Here is a 19,367-nt window from a genome sequence, read left to right on the forward strand (position 1 = left end):
CAAGAGGAGTTCCCAGAAGTCTCAGCGCTCAAGATCATCATTAAAGGCTTGAATTGCGTCATGACCTTTTGTGATCTGCAATGCCGATGTAGTGACGTTTTGCACTTGTCAAGAATGTGACAGAATGCGGAGTGATTGTACGGGGATCCCTATGGCAAAAAGAGCCTAACAGTGGAAGCATGAAGGAACAACCATAAGCTCCACACTCAACCCTCGCCAATAAAGATCAAGGGATACGTGCTTTGGTGTGATAGTGTGCTGCTCATTGATTAATTATAAGCCCTTGAATTCTTCCATTACTGGAAAGTTATATTGTCAATCTGGTCTGGAAATTGGGAGAGGAGATCAAGAGGAAGTGACGAGGAACGTTTGCCATGGGCATTCATGACAATACTTTTGTGGAGGCCACCATTCAAAAAGGTGAATTCAAACAGTTGAATCACCCACCGTACAGATCAGGCCAAGCACCAAGTCAGTGTTGTCTATTTTCACGACATAGATATCTTGAAGGAGACATGAGGTCAGTATATCGATGTTAAAGCAGACTGTATTGAATAATGCACATTTGAACTTGCAGCATTGTCTTGTCTGAGTATCTCGAGATGCTTTTATGAACTGTATGATTGTCCCTCTTATTTATAGCCCTGTATAATTAATCATCACACCTGAAAATGAGCACAAACTTGCAGTTTTTGGCTGTACAGCTTCATTTCTAAGCTCAGACTCTTCATTTCAGGGTCGAAGAGGTTTGTCAGGTGCTGTTGGTCCCACAGGTCCTCCAGGACGAAAGGTAGATATAATGGCACAGCATTTAATAAACAAAAATTTCCACAACAGACAATAATCTGCATGTTTGAGTCAAAGTTAAAAATAACCATCCGTATCTTTCTGATTTGTGAAAATTACTTGCATCATCAACATTTAGAAATGGCCTGACTTTTTTCATTATCTGTATATCTTTTCCCTTTAATATACAACGACCTCTTCCAATATATTAGATTTTCATTCAATCACATAATTATAACATGAATCTTTCACATAAACAATTGCCATTGTCATTATTTTAGTTCTTTAACACCAATCTTGATGGCTGGATGTTTATTTTTCATTTCACGTTTTTGTTTAGTGACATGTTCAAAGGGCAAAGAATGTTGTGTACAAAACAGACTTCTTGGTGAGATGATTAGCATTGTGCATTTAATCAAATATCATGATATTTTTGATTTACTTTTTTTTTAAGTGTAAAAATATTACAAGAGTCGAACAGGATGGTGTAGAGGTAGCTCACTTCATTACCATTCAACTGTCTCGTCTGCGTTTGATTACTGACTGACCCGACGATAAATTGTCCATTTGGTGCTTCGCAGGCAGGGCATTGCATCACAGAGTGCACCATCACTCGGGTGGACTTTGAGCCTGGTGTCTCATCCGATAGCATTAGTTGGGGGACATTGAATATCTCACGGTGTTTTTCACAGAGAGTTTGACTTACCGGTACCATCGGGACATTCTGAACAAATACCAAATTCCTGGCCAAATTATCTTCAGCTGAACATCAGGCCAAGGACAGCCAGTTTATTAAAGACTTGGGCCAAAAAGTATGCCTAACTGACCCCACAAAAAGGTAGTAATAAGTAGTAGTTGTAGTAGTAGTTGTACTCGTAGTGTAATACAGTATAGTAGTGATTCCCTGCAAAATTGGAGTCGCAGCCCAGTCGTATTAGTGTACTAATAGTAGTAGAAGTGTAATATAGTCTCGTATAGAAAAGTAGTAGTATAGTGTTGTCATAGTGATTACCTGCAAAAATTGATTAGTGGTATATTAGTAGTAGTTGTTAAATTCTTCAATTGCACAAGTGGAAGATAAACCATTTATCATCGTGACATGAGATTTTCTAGTAGTGATAGTATACTATGGAAGTAATAGTATAGTATAGGAGTAGTCGTGTAGTTGTACTAGTGGAGTATTGTAGTAGTAATTCCCTGCAAGATTGGATTAGTAGTTGTAGTAGTACTAGCAGTAGTAGTAGTGGTTGTCATCAAGTTCTTCAATTGCACAAGTGGAAGATAAACCATTTATCATCGTGACATGATGAGATTTTCGAGTAGTGATAGTATACTATGGTAGTAGTTGTAGTATAGTATAGGAGTAGTCGTGTAGTTATAGTACTGCAGTATTGTAGTAGTAATTCCCTGCAAGATTGGATTAGTAGTTGTAGTAGTAGTAGTAGTGGTTCTCACCAAGTTCTTCATTTGCACAAGTGGAAGATAAAACACTTATCATAGTGACATGAGATTTTCTAGTAGTATTAGAATAGTAGAGTGGAGTACTCGTAGTATAGTATAGTGTAGTATAGTATAATATTAAAGTAGTAATTCCCTGCAAAATTAGAGAAGTAGTCTCGTAGTAGTAGTGTAGTAATAGTCATAGTCCAATTTTGCAGGGAGTCACAATTTCTCAGTTTGACCATGTTGTTATAACAAAGTGTTTTTTGTGTTTCCCACACGAATACTTTAATTCCAATGTTTCATTTAACAATCAATCAATAATATGTCAATTTTGTTCACTTTTAGGGATTTCCGGGCCGTAATGGTGAAACGGGTCCAATGGGACCTCCTGGACCCCCGGTAAAGTTGTGTGATTTGTTTATCGGTTTTCTCATCTCGTAACTTATTGGGATTTTATTATCCTATTTTCTTTGGAAAGTACTGCATAGATCCACTTTGGCAATGCACAGTTTAGCTGCATCGGCCTACAATTTTAATTCCAGACACATTTTGAGTTGATGAAACAATCTTAAATAATGTGCTGATTGTTATTTGATTGCTATTTCAAGGAACAATGTTATTACAATTATTAAATTTTGATTCTTAAATATTGATGACAAATATTAGTTTAATATGGTATCTTGCAGGGACCTGGAGCGGCTATGTCTCAAGCTGAAATCAAAGCTATTGTGAAGGTAAATTGGAGTGTTCGCGAGGAAAGGTGTCGGGGGGGGGGGGGTGTATTTCAACTCAGTTGGAGGTTAACACACAAAACACAATTTCACAACAAAAAAACAGGGTTAAAAAAAGTACAATTCAAGATGGGACCTATTTGGTGTTCACAAACTCGTCTTATTGCAAAACCATCAGTTTTTCTTTCCTCTTACTTTTTGTCTATCTGATAATCCTGTCCCTGATCAGGACTTGTGTTTGGGATGTTCTTCAAGCCGTGCCCACGTGATGCCTGGCCTTCCTGGTTTTCCTGGAGACAAAGGAAATCCTGGGCCACCAGGACCTCGAGGTCCAGCAGGTTCTCCAGGCCAGAAGGTATGAAGAGAACACGTTTTCCAGGTTGCAAGGTGACTTTGTGCTTTGAGAAAAGAAGCATATAATAGAAGTTTCGCAAAAAATATGAAACTTAAATTCACGTAAACTGGTGCCATAATTCTTCCGTTCTGTTGCTGTGTAATGCTGTTTTATTTCCCGAATCAAGGACTGAGTATGTTTTAATTTAGTTGTTTGATGGGCAGCAGGGAGAGATACAGATGCAGTGAACTGAAGAAGTCTTTCAACTTTATTACTCTTTGACAAAGCCAGAATTTCAAATAACCACTTGTGCAACTAAACCGTCGGGTTTTCGGCGACTAAACCGTCTCCACCACCAGGTTTTCTGGTGAGGAGGGTGTTTGGATATGGACACCCAGCAGGATTAAAAACAAAACCTGTCAAAGGGTGGAGGAGCTCCTTGTGAGCCAACGGCCATCCATATATATAATGCCCAACTGTGTCTGCGGACATCCTGCTGCAGTTGGGTTACTTCTTATGAGGAGGTTGGTGGCAGGATTTGCACTCCGGCCACCGTAAAACCCTTCATTCCTCAAAACACAAAAACGCAAAGAAATCTGAATAACCCACTCCGTGGGAGTACCTCCTGTGCAGCTTCCCTTCGCAGGGCAGCTCACCGGATGACAGGATTGGGGCAAAGCCTTCGGAACCCACAATCTTTGATGATAGGAGGGAAACCACAGGGTAACCTCCCTGGGTCAGATTGCGGTAGTGTGTCGGAGTGGTGCTGAGGTGTCGTCCACCAGACGGCGGTCTAAATGGGTTAACCTGAGGCGGTCCCTTCGGGTGGGTGCCTGGAATGTCCGATCCCCAAGAGAGGATGATCACCTGTCTCTGTTATCATCTGAGCTCAAGCGTTTGGACATCGGTATTGCAGTACTCTCTGAGGTAACGAGACCGGATTGCGGCGAGATCATGGTCGGTGGTTACACCTACTATTCGTAGTAGGTTACACCTACTACGAGACCGGATTGCTGTGAAGTGTGGTGGTACAATCTCTGACTTATTTCCAGTTGTTAATGGAGTTCGTCAGGGGTGTGTACTTGCCCCCACACTTTTAAGGACTTGTATGGACTGGATTCTGGGGAGGATGTCGGAGAGATCAAGCTGTGGTGCATCATTCGGGAATGTCAAGATCTCTGACCTTGATTTCGCAGATGATGCAGTCATCTTTGCGGAGACTTTAGATATCCTTTTGGCGGCCCTCAAGGTGCTGAATGAGGAGTCGGAGCCGCTGGGATTACGGGTTTCCTGGGTCAAAACTAAGATCCAGGCTTTCAATGACATCTTGGATGCTGCTGTCGTGTCTGTACCTGTTTGTGGTGATGATGTTGAGGTCGTGGAGAGATTCACTTACCTTGGCAGTGATATTCATGTCTCTGCTGGCTGTGAGTCAGACGTCAATAGACGTCTGGGTCGGGCCTGGGGAGTCATGGATTCACTGGATAATGGGGTGTGGCGCTGCCGGTACCTGTGCGGGAGGACTAAAGTCCGAGTCTTCAGGTCCTTGGTGCTTCAAGTCTTGCTCTATGGATGTGAGACTTGGACTCTGACCAGGGATCTGAGACAGAGACTTAATTCCTTTGGTACCAGGTCTCTTCGGAGAATCCTTGGCTTTCACTGGTCAGACTTTGTGTCCAATGAGCGTCGCTGAGAGACTCAAATGAGATTTGTTACCTGCATAGTCTGTGAGCATCAGCTGCGGCTGTATGGACGTGGGGCTCGTTTTCCTGACGCCGATCCTGCTCACCAGATTCTCCTGCGAGGGAGTCTTGTGAGTGGAGGAGTCCAATGGGCTGACTACGTGCCTTGTTGCAGTTGGTTGATCGGCATCTCAAGGAGATGGGAATGGGCCAGGCATCTTCCTGGGGAATGGCAGGACAGAGGCCCCTGGAGTACCGGCGGAAAGTGGATGCAGCGATGCGCTGCACTGGCGCATGCTCCCATAACTGACCTGATCTGACTTGTGCAACAACTCATTCATTCAAAAACTACTCGTACACCATGCACTCATACAACAAACACTCATGCAAGCAGAAGAGGTGAGAAGTCCATCTGTCTGTATATATGTCAAATCGAACCCCCTAACTTGAAGAGGCAGCAATGCACAAATCGAGTCCCATCACAGCACTTGCTGCATGCTTAGCCAGCAACAAATGTCACCTGCCACATGAGTACATTGTCTCTGCCCTGCTGATGACCAGTCAGGAGGTTTGCAGCCAATACTATTATAATCAACCAAAGAAGCACACTCACACCATCGGCTTTAAATCTCAATCTGCAAAGGCTGTAGTGCTGCATGGATGCCTCCTAGTTTGGAGGTGATGTTGGCATAATTTATGTACATGATGTAATCGTCATGTTATATGGTCATTCTGCTTCTTTGGTTGATATCTCAAGATATATATATATATATATATATATATATATATATATATATATATATATATATATATATATATATATATATATATATATATATATATATATATATATATATATATATATATATATGAAGACCACAAGGGGAAAACCGGTGATGTCACTTTTTATAAATTTCAGGGTTATTGCACCTGCCAATAGTTGGCAACATAAGGTTTCCTCTCACAATATTACTTTAACAAATAACCAGGGGTGTCACATAATTTATATGGTATAAAGTTTATCCGTGCAATGAAAAAACAAGTGTTGTCAAAGCTGAACAAGTAGAAACCCAGAGTTGTCAGTACTTTACTCCTGGTTATCTCCCTTTCATTCATGTTAACGGTTCCACGATAATATTCAGAGTTGAGAAACTAAAAAATGAAAGGTTGTAAAACTTTCAGAGCATAAACTCTGAGCACTACAATAGCCTATTTGGTTATATCATGGGCTCCGTAGTTGGTGCATATCGTGGTTCAAGCCTGGTCAAACCTTTATTGTGACTTTTATGGGACCCACGCCGTGGCTTCATGGTTAGCGCGTCTCAGTACCCATCCTCATTTGATGTACCCACCGCCCAATCAACCTGCTGAGGTATATGAGGTGACTTCGGCTATCACGGGGGGTGGTTTATCCTTGGTTTCTTCCCGGTTTTCCATCATATTAAGTAGTACAGAGTAAGAAATGGAGAATCCGTCGTCATATAAGCGAAATACCCTTGAGTATGGCGTTGAACACCAATCAAACAAAAAAACAATGACCGTTTAATGTTGAAAAAAATAATCTGTGATCACCAAAGTCATGTAATGTAGGCGAATAACTAACAAGCATGAATATGCTACACATCCTGGGTTAAAATTGCATGGCAATTATTAAACAAGGGAATAACAAGTGATGTCAGTTTGCAACATTGATTCGTTCTTTGCTCTTAAATTAAATAAGACAGAAGCTTGGCAAATGTTACATGCTTAATTTGATTGGCCAATGATCACTCTTCCTTTTACTGGAAAATAAATCCATATGACAGTTATTAAACAGTCCACCAAAGTCTTGAAACTTTGTTTTTCAGTTTCTTCAAAATTGACTTATCCTGATATCTCTGGTTTTCCCCTTGTGGTCTTCATATATATATACATATATATATATTGTTGCGAATTCGCGCCCCTGGCGTGTGGACGGCCACATTACTCGAATCGCGACCGCGTCGCCCACCGGATGGACAATTCAGTCGTGACCCTCTTGGAACAACGCCGGGAGCTAGTCACGGGTGTGGGTTTAACTCCACCACGACTGTGCCAATTGCCCACCCGCGCAGGATAGGGTTGCTCGCCAAATTCGATCTACCTAAGTACCTGCGCGGATGGTCGACCGGGCGATCGTACCACGCCCCAGGCCGACTCCGGACACGAACAGCTTAAGCGATCCGTTCCATGCTACAGTGATAACCAAGCGGTGTTATCGTCGGCCTCGACGGTTCAGATTATTTACCAGGAGTTTTGCACCCACTACGAACCCTTTACGTGAAGCAGGATGGAGGGTCAATAAAGAAAAGACGAAGCCAAACGGGAAAACAGTTCACACAAAGCACATTTATTTCCCGGCACACGGAAAACACGTATATACAACCATACAGTCAAAATGCACATATAGCAACCAAAACAAAAGCAACAACGACGCAGATTTCTACCGACTACGCGCGCACACGGCAACACTTATACAGTTCTACTTTACAGACGGCGCCAACACACATTTACACAAAAGCAAAGGAAAGAAGCCACCCTCATAGACAAGGGGGCAGACGGGCCTGTAGGCCAATATGCGCGCGTGACCTGAAGGAGCGGCCAGGTCCGCGAGACCGGGTGGGTCCTACCCGCGTCCTCGTGACGCGTTGGCGGACGAGCCGTAGATGTGGCCGCGTGGCTGTGCCCCGACTCCTTGCTCCTTGGCGGGTTTCGTTGGCACGACGTTTGGAGTGGGGTCAGAACGGGGCCCCCTTTGTTGCACTATCTCAGCGCGGGGGAAAAGGGGGAATTGTTGATGCCCTGGGGGAGGGAGAATGGCTGGCTGGCTTGGCTCCCGCGATGAGTGATCTCCCACCGCGACCTCGTCGCCGACCGCCGTCCTTCTCCCCTCGGACACGAGCTCCTTGGCCTCTTCCCACAACTCTCCTCAGCCGACTGCAGAACCCAACTCAATGCCTTCGCCACCCAACTCCACTCTCTGCCACACTCTGCTGCTGCCACACTCTGCCCTCCAACCAAAAACTGACTCTCCTCCACTATTCGCCTTGCGCTCGACGTTTTATAGGCCGGCAGGAGAAACAGTATGCAAATTTCCGGATCAGAATGACCTCGGGGGCGGAGCCACGCTCGCAATTGGACGGAGAAAAAGTGGGCGTGAACCTCCCCTGATCCGAGAATTTGCACATTTCGATTTCACACGGACGCGCCTGGAGGCGGGGCCAAGCCACTCCGCGCTTGCTAAATGGACGGATCAGAAGTGGGCGTGTAGCGTTCTTGATCCGAATTCTCCCTCGGAAAGGCTGCAATTTGCACTCGCGGCTCGGTGCGTATTTTGAACGAGCCCAAGACAGCCCGATGCTCAGTGTACACAGGTGGTGCGGGAATGGCCGTAGAAGGAGAGAGGTGAGGGGGGTGGAGGGTTTATCGGTGGTGGTTTTATGGTTATGGCGGTTGAGACGTGGTTGGTTCAAAATAAAGATAGAACAGAAAAACGGCTATCTCAAAGCATCGGAGCCCGAATGAATCACATAAAATCTCTCGAAACAACGGGTTTGGGACTAACTACACATGTACTTAGAGTTATCCCACCTACGGGCTCTGAATGGTGGTTTGCGAATTTCCACAGCCATTACAATATATATATATATATATATATATATATATATATATATATATATATATATATATATATATATATATATATATATATATATATATATATATATATATATATATATATATATATATATATATATATATATATCCTGGTGTTGGCGCAGTGGTTAGGGCAGTGGCTTGGGATCCAAGAGGTCCCGAGTTCAAGCCCCGTTGGGCCACTGAATTAATACACCAGGGGGTTGACTCAGCCTGTCATCCTTCTGAGGTCGGCAAAATGAGTACCAGTGTTCTGAGCCTGTGTATACCCCGGTTAAAATAGGTGTACCATATCCCTGTGTCGTAAGAGGCGACCAGGGTTGCGTCAGGAAGGGCATCCGGCGTAAAACATGTGCCAAATCACTATGCGGATCACACGGATGATCCGCTGTGGCGACCACTAAAGGGAGCAGCCGAAAGAAGAAGAAGATATATATATATCTTATTAGATATATATATATATATATTATTATTATTATTATTATTATTATTATTATTATCGGAGATGCAAGTGACACACCTACCAATTATACATGTGTTTTTTGTTTATTATTAGAAATATTACATTGTAATAAAACCTGTATTACGTGAGTATCTCTCTTTTTGCAGAGATGTGACTGCATGATACAAATTTATCTATAACTACAACAACAAATGTCTTGCCACTATAATCCTCCAATGTATGCCTTTCATTTTTCCTCTCAAATGTGTTCAATCCTGCAACGTCTCTGAATGGTCGGGGAGCCGAACCCTCTTTGTAATCGGATGCAATGCCTCCAGGGAAGGTGGAGCATTATAGCCGAGGGATTCTAAGATTGCATGCTGTCCTTTGAGGTGTCAAATTATGGATTTGTTCCCCTCCATGGAGTCTAAACCATTTAAATCTGCTGACTTGTTTTGTGCCATTAGGGGCACTGCATTTCATTGTAGAAGGCCAGTTATCATGTCTGGAATGTAAATTCTCATCGTATCTTGTGAAAATAGTCGTCCATTGTGTACCAGTGTCTTTGCTAAAGTCGCTTTCTTGAGATCAAATCGGATAGTTCAATGAAGTTATTCTTAAGATTGGGGTGAGGACCAAAAAAATGTTCTTCCCTTGGAAGATCCATATCCCAAACTGAAGGCACCATCAACTGATATCACTGCCCAGTAGGAAAGGCGAGTCCTGTATATGGAAGTTGTGGATAAGGCACAAGCATGATGGGCCAAATGGCCTCTTCCGATGTTAGTTTCCTTTTTATCTTTCCTCTTATCTAAGAGTATTCCTTGTGTTTAATTGTTGAAAGTTATATGAAGCAATACATCTTAATGTAGATGATTATATCAAAGTTATTATTTCTTCTTCTTGCGAATGCATAATGGGAAGAGATTCAATTACTAATTGGGTCCCGCTCGTTGCATCATTACTGAAGAGCAGTTGAGATGTTGATGTATTTATTAAGACAATAATTATTTGTTGTTTTTACACAGTGCCAGCAACATGGTGTTCGGGCTGTCATAACTACAATGGTCCACTTTTTGTAAAAGACACTGTGGGATCTTTGACATCCACCAGCGATCAATCCTGCCGGACAGATTCCTAGCTAAACGTCCATTTGACGGACGGATCATGAATTGTTGAAATGCCCTGCCTGTGAGGAATCAGTCTGACAGTTTCCGTAGTTGTGTTGGGAATCAAACCCAGACTACATGTCTCAAAAGTAAGTGTGTTTCCTCTGCCCCATCCTGTCGGACTTTCCTCAAGTCATAAGTTGGTGTCTAAAACCTTTCCATAATGATTTCGGCAAAACAGCCGACCTCACCACCCCGTTCCCCCCATCACAGCATGCATAGCTACTGTATGTGTTTTGACACGAGAAGGGTTGCTTGAATGTAACTGCATCTCCACTGTGTTTGACTGTAGGGAGAGCAGGGACAATTTGGAGAACATGGAAAAGCAGGATCCCCAGGCACACCGGTAAGAACAGTTACTCCATTCAGTTTGAGATCTCATGACTGTGTTTGATCACCTGTCCTTTGAGTAAATCACTAGTCATAAGGCCCGTGAGAAAATACTAACTTGAGGAAAATTAATGTCACGTAATAAAACCAAACATTTATTTTCTTTGACTCTTAACGATAAAAACAACTGAATTTTCAAAAAAGATTTTTAAAACATCCAATTATTATCAAAGTTTCTTATTGAGCATCCCGTTTCTCAGCAGGTGTTCCAGGCATGAGTTTATCTGTGTGTAAGAAAAGTCAAAGATGATATCTCTTACTTCCTTAAATTTTTTCGAATCATTCTAATGTCCTTGCCCTTGATCTAAAACGTGTTGAAGTGCCTCCCGGAGCCGGGCTCTCAATAGGAAAATGAAATGAATTAAGAAGGAAACTAAAAATGTTACTTCAATTGAATTAATGCAGCGAGTGTTGCCGGGACCCTGCAGCTCAACTCACAATCCCTTTTCTACGAAACATTGAAAATGGAATACATGTTTGCACTTTTCCCAGGGCACGAAGGGGGAAGCAGGTACATCAGGAAAATGGGGAATGAAAGGCGAACAGGTGCGTACCTCCGAGTTTACCTGCACACGTCATAAACGTGATTTACAGGCTCTTTAGCCGTTTTGTGAAACGTTTTGTTTTCAAATTGTGTAATTGTTTTGTTGTAGAAATCATTAAATATATGAGGCCCGCGAGGAGGAGTGATGTAAGCGACACTTTCTAATGATATGATGATGATAGGCTCGGATGATAGGGGAAGGGTTAAAATAGTGCGACATAGCATTAACTCCAGAATGGCCGATGTGTCCCTTACATCACTCCTCCTTGCGGCGCCTCATATGGTGTCGTTATTTTATCAATAGATAGCCATCATGTGAGGCCTGTGGCTGCTGGTTGCATCATTTTCTGGCGGCACGGCTGTGCTGCTGATGCAAAACCCTCTATTATCAGTACACTGGTACCCATTTCGCTGACATCTGAGGGATGACATGCTGAGTCAACCCACCTGCTGCTAATTTAATGGCCGACAGGTGCTCAAACTCAAGAACCTAAGATCTTGAGCCAACCACCTTAACCGTTAAGCCAACACCAGTCAGTATTTTGTTGATAAAATAATGACAGTATACCTGCCATTTGTTGGTGGAAAATGGCTTTCTTGAATGATCAGATTCTTTGGCAGCTCAGAAAACGTCTCACGGATTGGAGACATGTAACAGCACGTGGCTCGAAACAGCCAAAAGGACACAGGGTAGAGGAGAAAATGATCATTCCCACACCATATGTGGCAGGGGTTGAGGATTGGGAGTCCATCGCAGAATTTGGGTCCAAATGTTGACTTCTGGTGACGAGGCCGAGTGCCTCGCAAACATTCTTGTTGGCTAATTCTATCTTTCTGTCTACGTAGATAAGCCTGGTGTTGGCTTAGTGGTTAAGGTGGTGGCTTGGGATCCTAGGGTCCTGAGTTCAAACCCCATTGGCCGCTGAATTAAAATACACCAGGAGGTTGACTCAGCCTGTCATCCTTCCGAGGTCGGCAAAATGAGCACCAGTGTACTGGTAAGGGGACACTGCATCAGCAGCATAGCTGCATCCCAACCAATTATGCAACCAGCAGCCACAGGCTGAGAGAGAGAGAGAGAGAGAGAGAGAAAGAGAAAGAGAAAGAGAAAGAGAAAGAGAAAGAGAAAGAGAAAGAGAAAGAGAAAGAGAATGAGAGAATGAATCTATGTAGATTATCTTATAAACACAAATTATTTGGACTCGCACTTATTTTCTTCCTCTTCTGACTTCCATGTTCTTTTAACCATTAATTAGAATGAAGAACTAGTCTTGCTGGTTTTCTCCAAAGTACACAGTTATAATAGTGTCGTTATTGGTGTTCAGGTGTTTGATAATGATTTTATTGGTGGCAGCCTAGAGAAAGTTAACACCCCCTTTCGAATTTTTCACCTTTTGTTGCCTCATAGCCTGGAATTAAATTGCGTTCAATCAGACTTTTTACACCTTTATTTACACATCGTAACCCACACAACTTCCAAGCGAAAAACAAATTCTGCAAATTTCGGAAAATTAATGAAAAATATAAAAGTAGAATACCTTGGTTGGATAATAAGTGTTTACCCCCCTTATAATAGCAAATTGTAAATTAGCTCAGGTGTAACCAATCACCTTCAAAATTATACACCAAATTAATTGGCCTCCACCTGTGTTAAATTGTAGTGGTTTTGATTATTTCAGGACAAAATCAGTTCCTGTAGGTTTCCTCTGCTGGGTAGTGAATTTCACAGCAAAGACTCAACCATGAGCACCAAGAAGCTTTTAAAAGACATCCGGGATAAAGTTGTGGATTGGCACAGATCAGGGGTTGGGTCGAAAAAATATTTCAAAGGCCTTGAATATCCTGTGGAGCACAGTCAAGACAATCATTAAGAAGTGGAAGGCGTATGGTACACCCAAGACCCTGTCTAGATCAGGTTGTCCCTCCAAACTGGATGACCAAGCAAGGAGACTGATCAGAAAGGCCACCAAGAGGCCTATGGCAAACTTTATAAGAACTACATGCCTTTACGGCAAAGACTGTTCACTGTGTGCATGTGACATCATCCCAAGTCCTCCACAAGTCTGGCATGTACGGTAGGGTGGCAAGCAGGAAGCCATTACTCAAAAAAGCCCATCTTGAGTCCTGTTTGAGGTATGCAAAAATCCACTCCGGAGTTTCTGAAGCCAAGTGGTAAAACGTTTTGTGGTCTGACAAAACCAGGATGGATCTTTTTAGCCTAAATGCCAAATGTTACAACTGGCGCAAACCCAAAACAGCACATCACCCAAAGAACACCATCCCTACTGTGAATCATGGTGGTGGCAACATCATGTTATGGGGGTGTTTCTCATCAGCAGGGACTGGGGCACTTGTCAGGATAGAATGGAAAATGGATGGAGCAAAATACAGAAAAATCCAAGAAAAATCTGCTGCCCTCTGCAAGAAAGCTGAAATTTGGACGAAAGTTCACCTTTCAGCATGACCTGAAGCTTCACTGGAGTGGCTAAGGAACAAAAAGATAAATGTGCTTGAGTGGCCCAGTCAGAGCCCTGACCTAAATCCAATTGGAAATCTGTGGCATGACTTGAAGATTGCTGTCCATTAACACTCACCATGCAACTTGACTGAACTTGAACAGTTTTGTACAGAATAATGGGCAAGTATTGCCAAATCAAGGTGTGCAAAGTTGGTAGATAACCTGTCCTAACAGACTCACAAGTGTAATTGCTGTCAATGGTGCTTCCACCAAGTATTAACTCGGGGGGGGGGGGCAGATGCATCAAACCAAGATAGTCTCGTTTTGTATTTTTTATTAATTTTCTGAAATTTGTAGAATTTGTTTTTCACTTGGAAGTTGTCGGTTACGATGTGTAAATAAAGGTGGAAAAATTGATTTATTGTAATTTAATTCCAGGCTATAAGACAACAAAAGGTGAAAAATTTGAAAGGGACTGTCGACTTTCTATCGGCAGTGTGTACTGTATGTATAACACATACAGCTCATTCTATCCATTCATTGACTCACTCACTCACTCACTCACTTTTATTAATGTTCAGGACATTCCGGGTGATGTAGAAAGCTGAAATTTTGCATGACAATGGACAGCAAAGCCGATACACTGGAAAGAATCAAAGAAACCTCGGACACTTGCTATCCAACCAAGATATTGTAGTTTTGTATTTTTCATTAATTTTCGGAAATTTGTAGAGTTTGTTTTTCACTTGGAAGTTGTCGGTTACGATGTGTAAATAAAGGTGGAAATAGTCTGATTTATCGCAATTTAATTCCAGGCTATAAAGGCAACAATAGGAGAAAATTTTGAAAGGGGATGTAGACTTTCTTTAAGCACTCTTAATACAATGAAAACAAAGGTGCAGAAATGAGCCCTTCTAATTGTCTACCTTGTGCCACGTAACCATGGCAACTTTGTTTTTTTTGCACTTCTTTTTTTATCCTTCTGATGCAAATTGGGGTTAAACAAAAATGACAGACAATCACAAGCGAATGCATTACGTCTCATCTCCATCCACCCCTTCCCCATCCACTTTGTCCCCTGTAACATCAAACGGATGGCACTGGACCAATTTTTACCTACTTTAGGATGAACAGGATGTGGCAAGGTATTTTTGTGCCAAGTGGAATCCTGTCTGGATTAGTTTAAATATATAGGCTCAGCAGGTCAAACCCATTCATTTTATCTGATTTTGACCTTTTAACCCACTGTGGTTTCTATCCTACCATTAATTTACTATTGGTCACTGGCTTTGACACAAATACAAATCTTTATCATGGACCCTTGGCATCAAAAAGCTACATATATTGAACAAACGGTTTCAAATGGAACACCTCGCCAACATTAGAGCATTTAAATTGTATCATTTGATGGCACTGAATGGGAATTGTTGTTCCAGCTTGCCAGCTTGATGACAGAAGACGCCATTTGCATTTTGCCACCTCCTTAACAACACCGTTTAGAATTCCATGCAGGCACGGGCAACTTGCTTGTCGTACGAAAAGCACCAAACCGATATGTCTATTTCAATCTGTTGGAGCTCTGGGATAACATCGTTTTCCCAATTCTTGTCTGGGTTGGTAGGAACACTTAAGGTGAACCAATTTGAAAAACGTTAATTTTGCAACCATTTTTGACCTTTGACCCCTGTTTATTCTCTAAAGTAAGTCAAATGCCAAATGGTTAACTGCATACTGTTGGGCCTGCTTGAAAGCACCTTTTTTTATACCAAATGTACTTCTCTATATACTCAAATTCAAGGGTTGACAAAGAACAATGTGTGATTTTTTTGATGTTTCACCTTTGACCCCTTATAATCAGAGCGGGGAGCTTAAATTGGAAAAATCGAAAAGGGGGTCTGGGTGCTTTGAGCCACGGTACAACCTTGCTAAATTTAAAGAAGATTGGCTCAGAAATGAAGAAATGTTGTGTAATTGTAATTGTTGGAAAGAGTGAAAGGAGGAAAAAAAGAAAGAAAGAAAGAAACAGGAAAAACAATAATCTCCCCATCCTGGAGGAGGGGAGACATAAACGGGGAGGGCACAAAGATTGCTACATGATACACACAAGACAAATAGAGGATGGAAGAACTGAGAACAAACTCATATATATTTTTTAAAATACACCTACACACTACATTAATTGCTGAATCCAGGCAGACTTTTCTCCCCCCATGGGAGAGCCCCCCTGGATTTGTGTACATGCCCCCTCTCCCCCCCCCTCTACACACATACTTTAGTATACACATGACAAGGAACTTCTTTACCATCATACCGGTCTTTTTCTCCCTCCATTTTCCCCTCCCTCTCCCTACCTTAGACTACCCCTCCTGGATCCTCCCCTGACATGTAGTAAATCTCAATAAATGGATGCAGTGTTCAAACATTCCATAACTCTCAAATGTCAACTTGACGTTGTTTATTTCAGGGGCTGCCTGGTGTGCCAGGGTACTCTGGACCTCCAGGACCTCCAGGTTCTCCGGTAGGTACAGGCCTTATCTCATCCCAGGTTCACACACATGGTGTCATTCTGATTGTACTTCCAGGCCTGACCTGATATCAAACAACAATCAACAAAGTTAGGCTGACTGACTGCATGGGTAAAGTTATTACTTGTGAGAACAAGTTGAGTGGCACAACCATATACCGTATTTTTTCAGTCTATAAGTTGATGTGGAGAACGAGCCTATATGGCTAATTTCCCCATTTTTCTTTTCCTTCATTCATCGAAAGAAAAAAAAGGACAACTCAACCAATGATTTTTATTTATTTATCTATGGCCAGGTTTTGATATATGGCCTGCTTTGCTCTTTACAGGCCTTATGTATCCAGTCCACCACATTGTCATTTTAGCAGTTACGTAATCTGCCATTCAGCTGAGGCAGGATAGTTGTCGACTTTAAATCCTTGATAATTTGCACAATCTTGTTGATGTGTTTTGAGGTTGGGGATGAGTATAATATACCTGTGTTGGGTCATGGAAAATCTGTCAAGGGCCATGGAAAAGTAATGGAAAGTGATGGAATTTCCCCAAAAACCCAAAAGAGTATGAAACCTGTTGACACCCAATCAGAATCACTTAAAAAATTATAGTCGCCAGATCCAGATCCGGATCTTCAGCACTGCGGGTAAAGTATTCCATATATCACAAAAACCAGAATATATTTGATAGAGCATCACCTGTAGATCATTCATGCCAAATTTCATAACCCTACGTGGGATAATGGCTTTCGGAATTGATTTCGCGTGAACGGTAACGATTTTGAAGGTTTTTCGGTTGTTGCTCTGGAACCAAGCTGTCCCAAGCAACCATCACAATTTCCAAAGCACTATGTCATAAGATGTACCTACCACCCGAGTTTGGTCAAAATCCGCCCACATTTACTACCAATTATGCTGGTGACAAATGAACAAACATCCAAACAAACAAACAGAATTACTGACAATCAGGGTCACCTATTTCGGCGACCCAACCTATTTCGGCGACCCAACACAATGGTGTGAAAACATAACCTGCTTCACCTTCGATGGTGGAGGTAAATATATAATCATACACGGAAGGAGTACACAAGCAGCAACAACAACTACAGCCACAATGGCATCAGCATCAGTAACAACAATAGCAACTAGAACGGCACTCAGTTGAGCACATACCTCCACCGAGCTGAACAGTTTACGTTTTGTATCCCACTGATAGGCCAGATCTGCATCCGGACCTGAACCAAAATCTAATCGACTTGTTCTCGTCACCTTCCCAAATCATCCACCAAGTTTTGTCATAATCCGTTCCCTGTTGTTTCCAAGTTTTGTCATATATCGCCAAGTTTTTTTCGATATCCACCAACTTTTGTCAAAATGCGTTCACAACTTTTTGAGATCTTGACTTACCTTTGGCGATTACCTGCCTGCAATCCAATTCTGGCCATGTTTTTTTTCGGACAGCCATGTGAACTTCACCTTCAACCTTTAAGGATAGAGCGTAAATGTAGAAAATGTTTCCCCATCTATAATTTATCCATAAAATGAAACATCATGGAATCGGAGTAAAATTATTGAAGTTATGATCATAAAAGTGTTTTTAGTTAATTAGGTCACCATCCGAAAAAAGTAGGTCAAGGACACTAATCAAATATTATGTGCATAACTTCAGTGCAGGTCCACTATTATGATGCAACAACATATTGGAAGGCCAAGCGGTCTTTGAGATTCCACATTGGGATGATTTAGCGGTGAGCAAAAACATGTTATTTTTTTTCAGACAGCCATTTGACCTTGACATTTAACCTGGAGGGGTATGATGTAAATAAAGCATAAATGTGACTTACTCTGGGCTATCTAGTGAGGGCAATTCAGTTTTAATCGGACAATCCTTGGTGGAGTTTTGGTGAAAATGTCTATAATTAGGACGTGACCGAACAAGTCAAGACAAGGTCAAAAATTATGTCAACCCTGCATCCTTTTTATTCCCATTGTTGATGTAAAACTCCATATACACCTCGGACATTGGGAGAGAGAAAAAATCTAGATGGTAGTTTAGTGCTCCGAGGGTCTCAAAAACACTCTGTGGTGCCATTAAAAATTAAGGCCCTAATTGTAGAAACAAACCCCACAACAGATGTAAGCCTTCACCTGTGCTACAGGGAGAGGGTTAACAACAACACCAATCACATGTTATTGCAGATCCCTTTTTCACTTGTTTCACTTCATTTTACATCCTCACCGAGATTCACGGATAGACATGCAATATGTTTTTGAACTGAAACATGCTGTCTTTGATTAAACCCATCATCAAAGTGATGGGTGGGCACAATGAGTGTCTTCCAATTATTTTTTTTTTTTGTATACCTTGAGTCGAGGCTCGTGGAAGAGCTAATTCAGATCAGAACGCGACAGACAAAAACAGGACGGAAAACACGCATGCATGTGGTGGACACAAAATGAATACAGAAGGAAACTCCAAGGAGGGAAAATTGTAAAATTGGAAGGAGGAAGGATTTGGGTTGGGTTAATGAGGGTAGAAAAGATCATTGATTTTTGGATTGGGGATGATCTGAGATGGTGGTGAACAGCCGTCTTGAAGACCTGGAGGGAAGAATGAGATTGAAAAGGATGTGGAAGTTGGTTCAACAGGCATGAAAAAAGAGGAACAAATGAGTGGAGGTGAGCAGTGATGGTAGATTTAGGTAGTTTCACACGAAGGGGGTTGAGGGTGGACCATTTGAGCCCTGCAGAAATCTGGGGGGGGGGCGTTGGTGAGGGGGGACAAAGCACGGAAAGAGCAGAGGGTGTAAGACCAGAAAGGACATGATAGAAGACAGAGAGATCAACGACCTGTCTGCGATGGTGGTAAATTCCAATCGTCTTGAAGACCTTGGTTTCCATGGCATCAAACTGAGCAAGATGTGAGGCAGGGGAGCCATCCCAAAGGGTGAAGTAGTACTTCCTCAAGCTGCAGATGAAGGCCTTGGAGGTCGATAGGAGTTCAGGTGTGCCAAGGAAGGACTTTTTATGATGGAGGATGCCCAGTTGGCAGCTGGCTTTGGTGCCCAACTTTAAAATGTAGCTTTCCCAAGAAAGATCATGGCTGAATGTGAGACCCAGTAGTTTGATTGACTGAACTTCCTCAAGAGGATTGTTAAGAAAGTAGACAGGAGGATTTGCTAGATGGTCCTTTTAG

The 19,367-nt window shown here is 42.2% G+C and overlaps 1 protein-coding gene across 8 annotated transcripts in view; it reads left to right on the forward strand.

Moving 5' to 3' along the window:
* The window catches only part of LOC147012715 (uncharacterized), a 286,616-nt gene that overhangs the window by 212,010 nt on the left and 55,239 nt on the right, over positions 1-19,367 (forward strand). For all 8 annotated transcript variants that reach the window (XM_085853811.1, XM_085853813.1, XM_085853814.1 and 5 more), the window contains 7 exons: positions 737-790; positions 2,575-2,628; positions 2,916-2,963; positions 3,190-3,315; positions 10,555-10,608; positions 11,145-11,198; positions 16,119-16,172. In XM_085853811.1, coding sequence (XP_085709937.1) covers positions 737-790; positions 2,575-2,628; positions 2,916-2,963; positions 3,190-3,315; positions 10,555-10,608; positions 11,145-11,198; positions 16,119-16,172 — 444 coding nt within the window. The remainder of the gene's footprint in view (positions 1-736; positions 791-2,574; positions 2,629-2,915; positions 2,964-3,189; positions 3,316-10,554; positions 10,609-11,144; positions 11,199-16,118; positions 16,173-19,367) is intronic.

Source organism: Eptatretus burgeri, chromosome 14, assembly GCF_056783735.1.
Source record: "Eptatretus burgeri isolate ZD-2024b chromosome 14, Ebu_testis_v1, whole genome shotgun sequence".
Taxonomy (NCBI): Eukaryota; Metazoa; Chordata; class Myxini; order Myxiniformes; family Myxinidae; genus Eptatretus; species Eptatretus burgeri.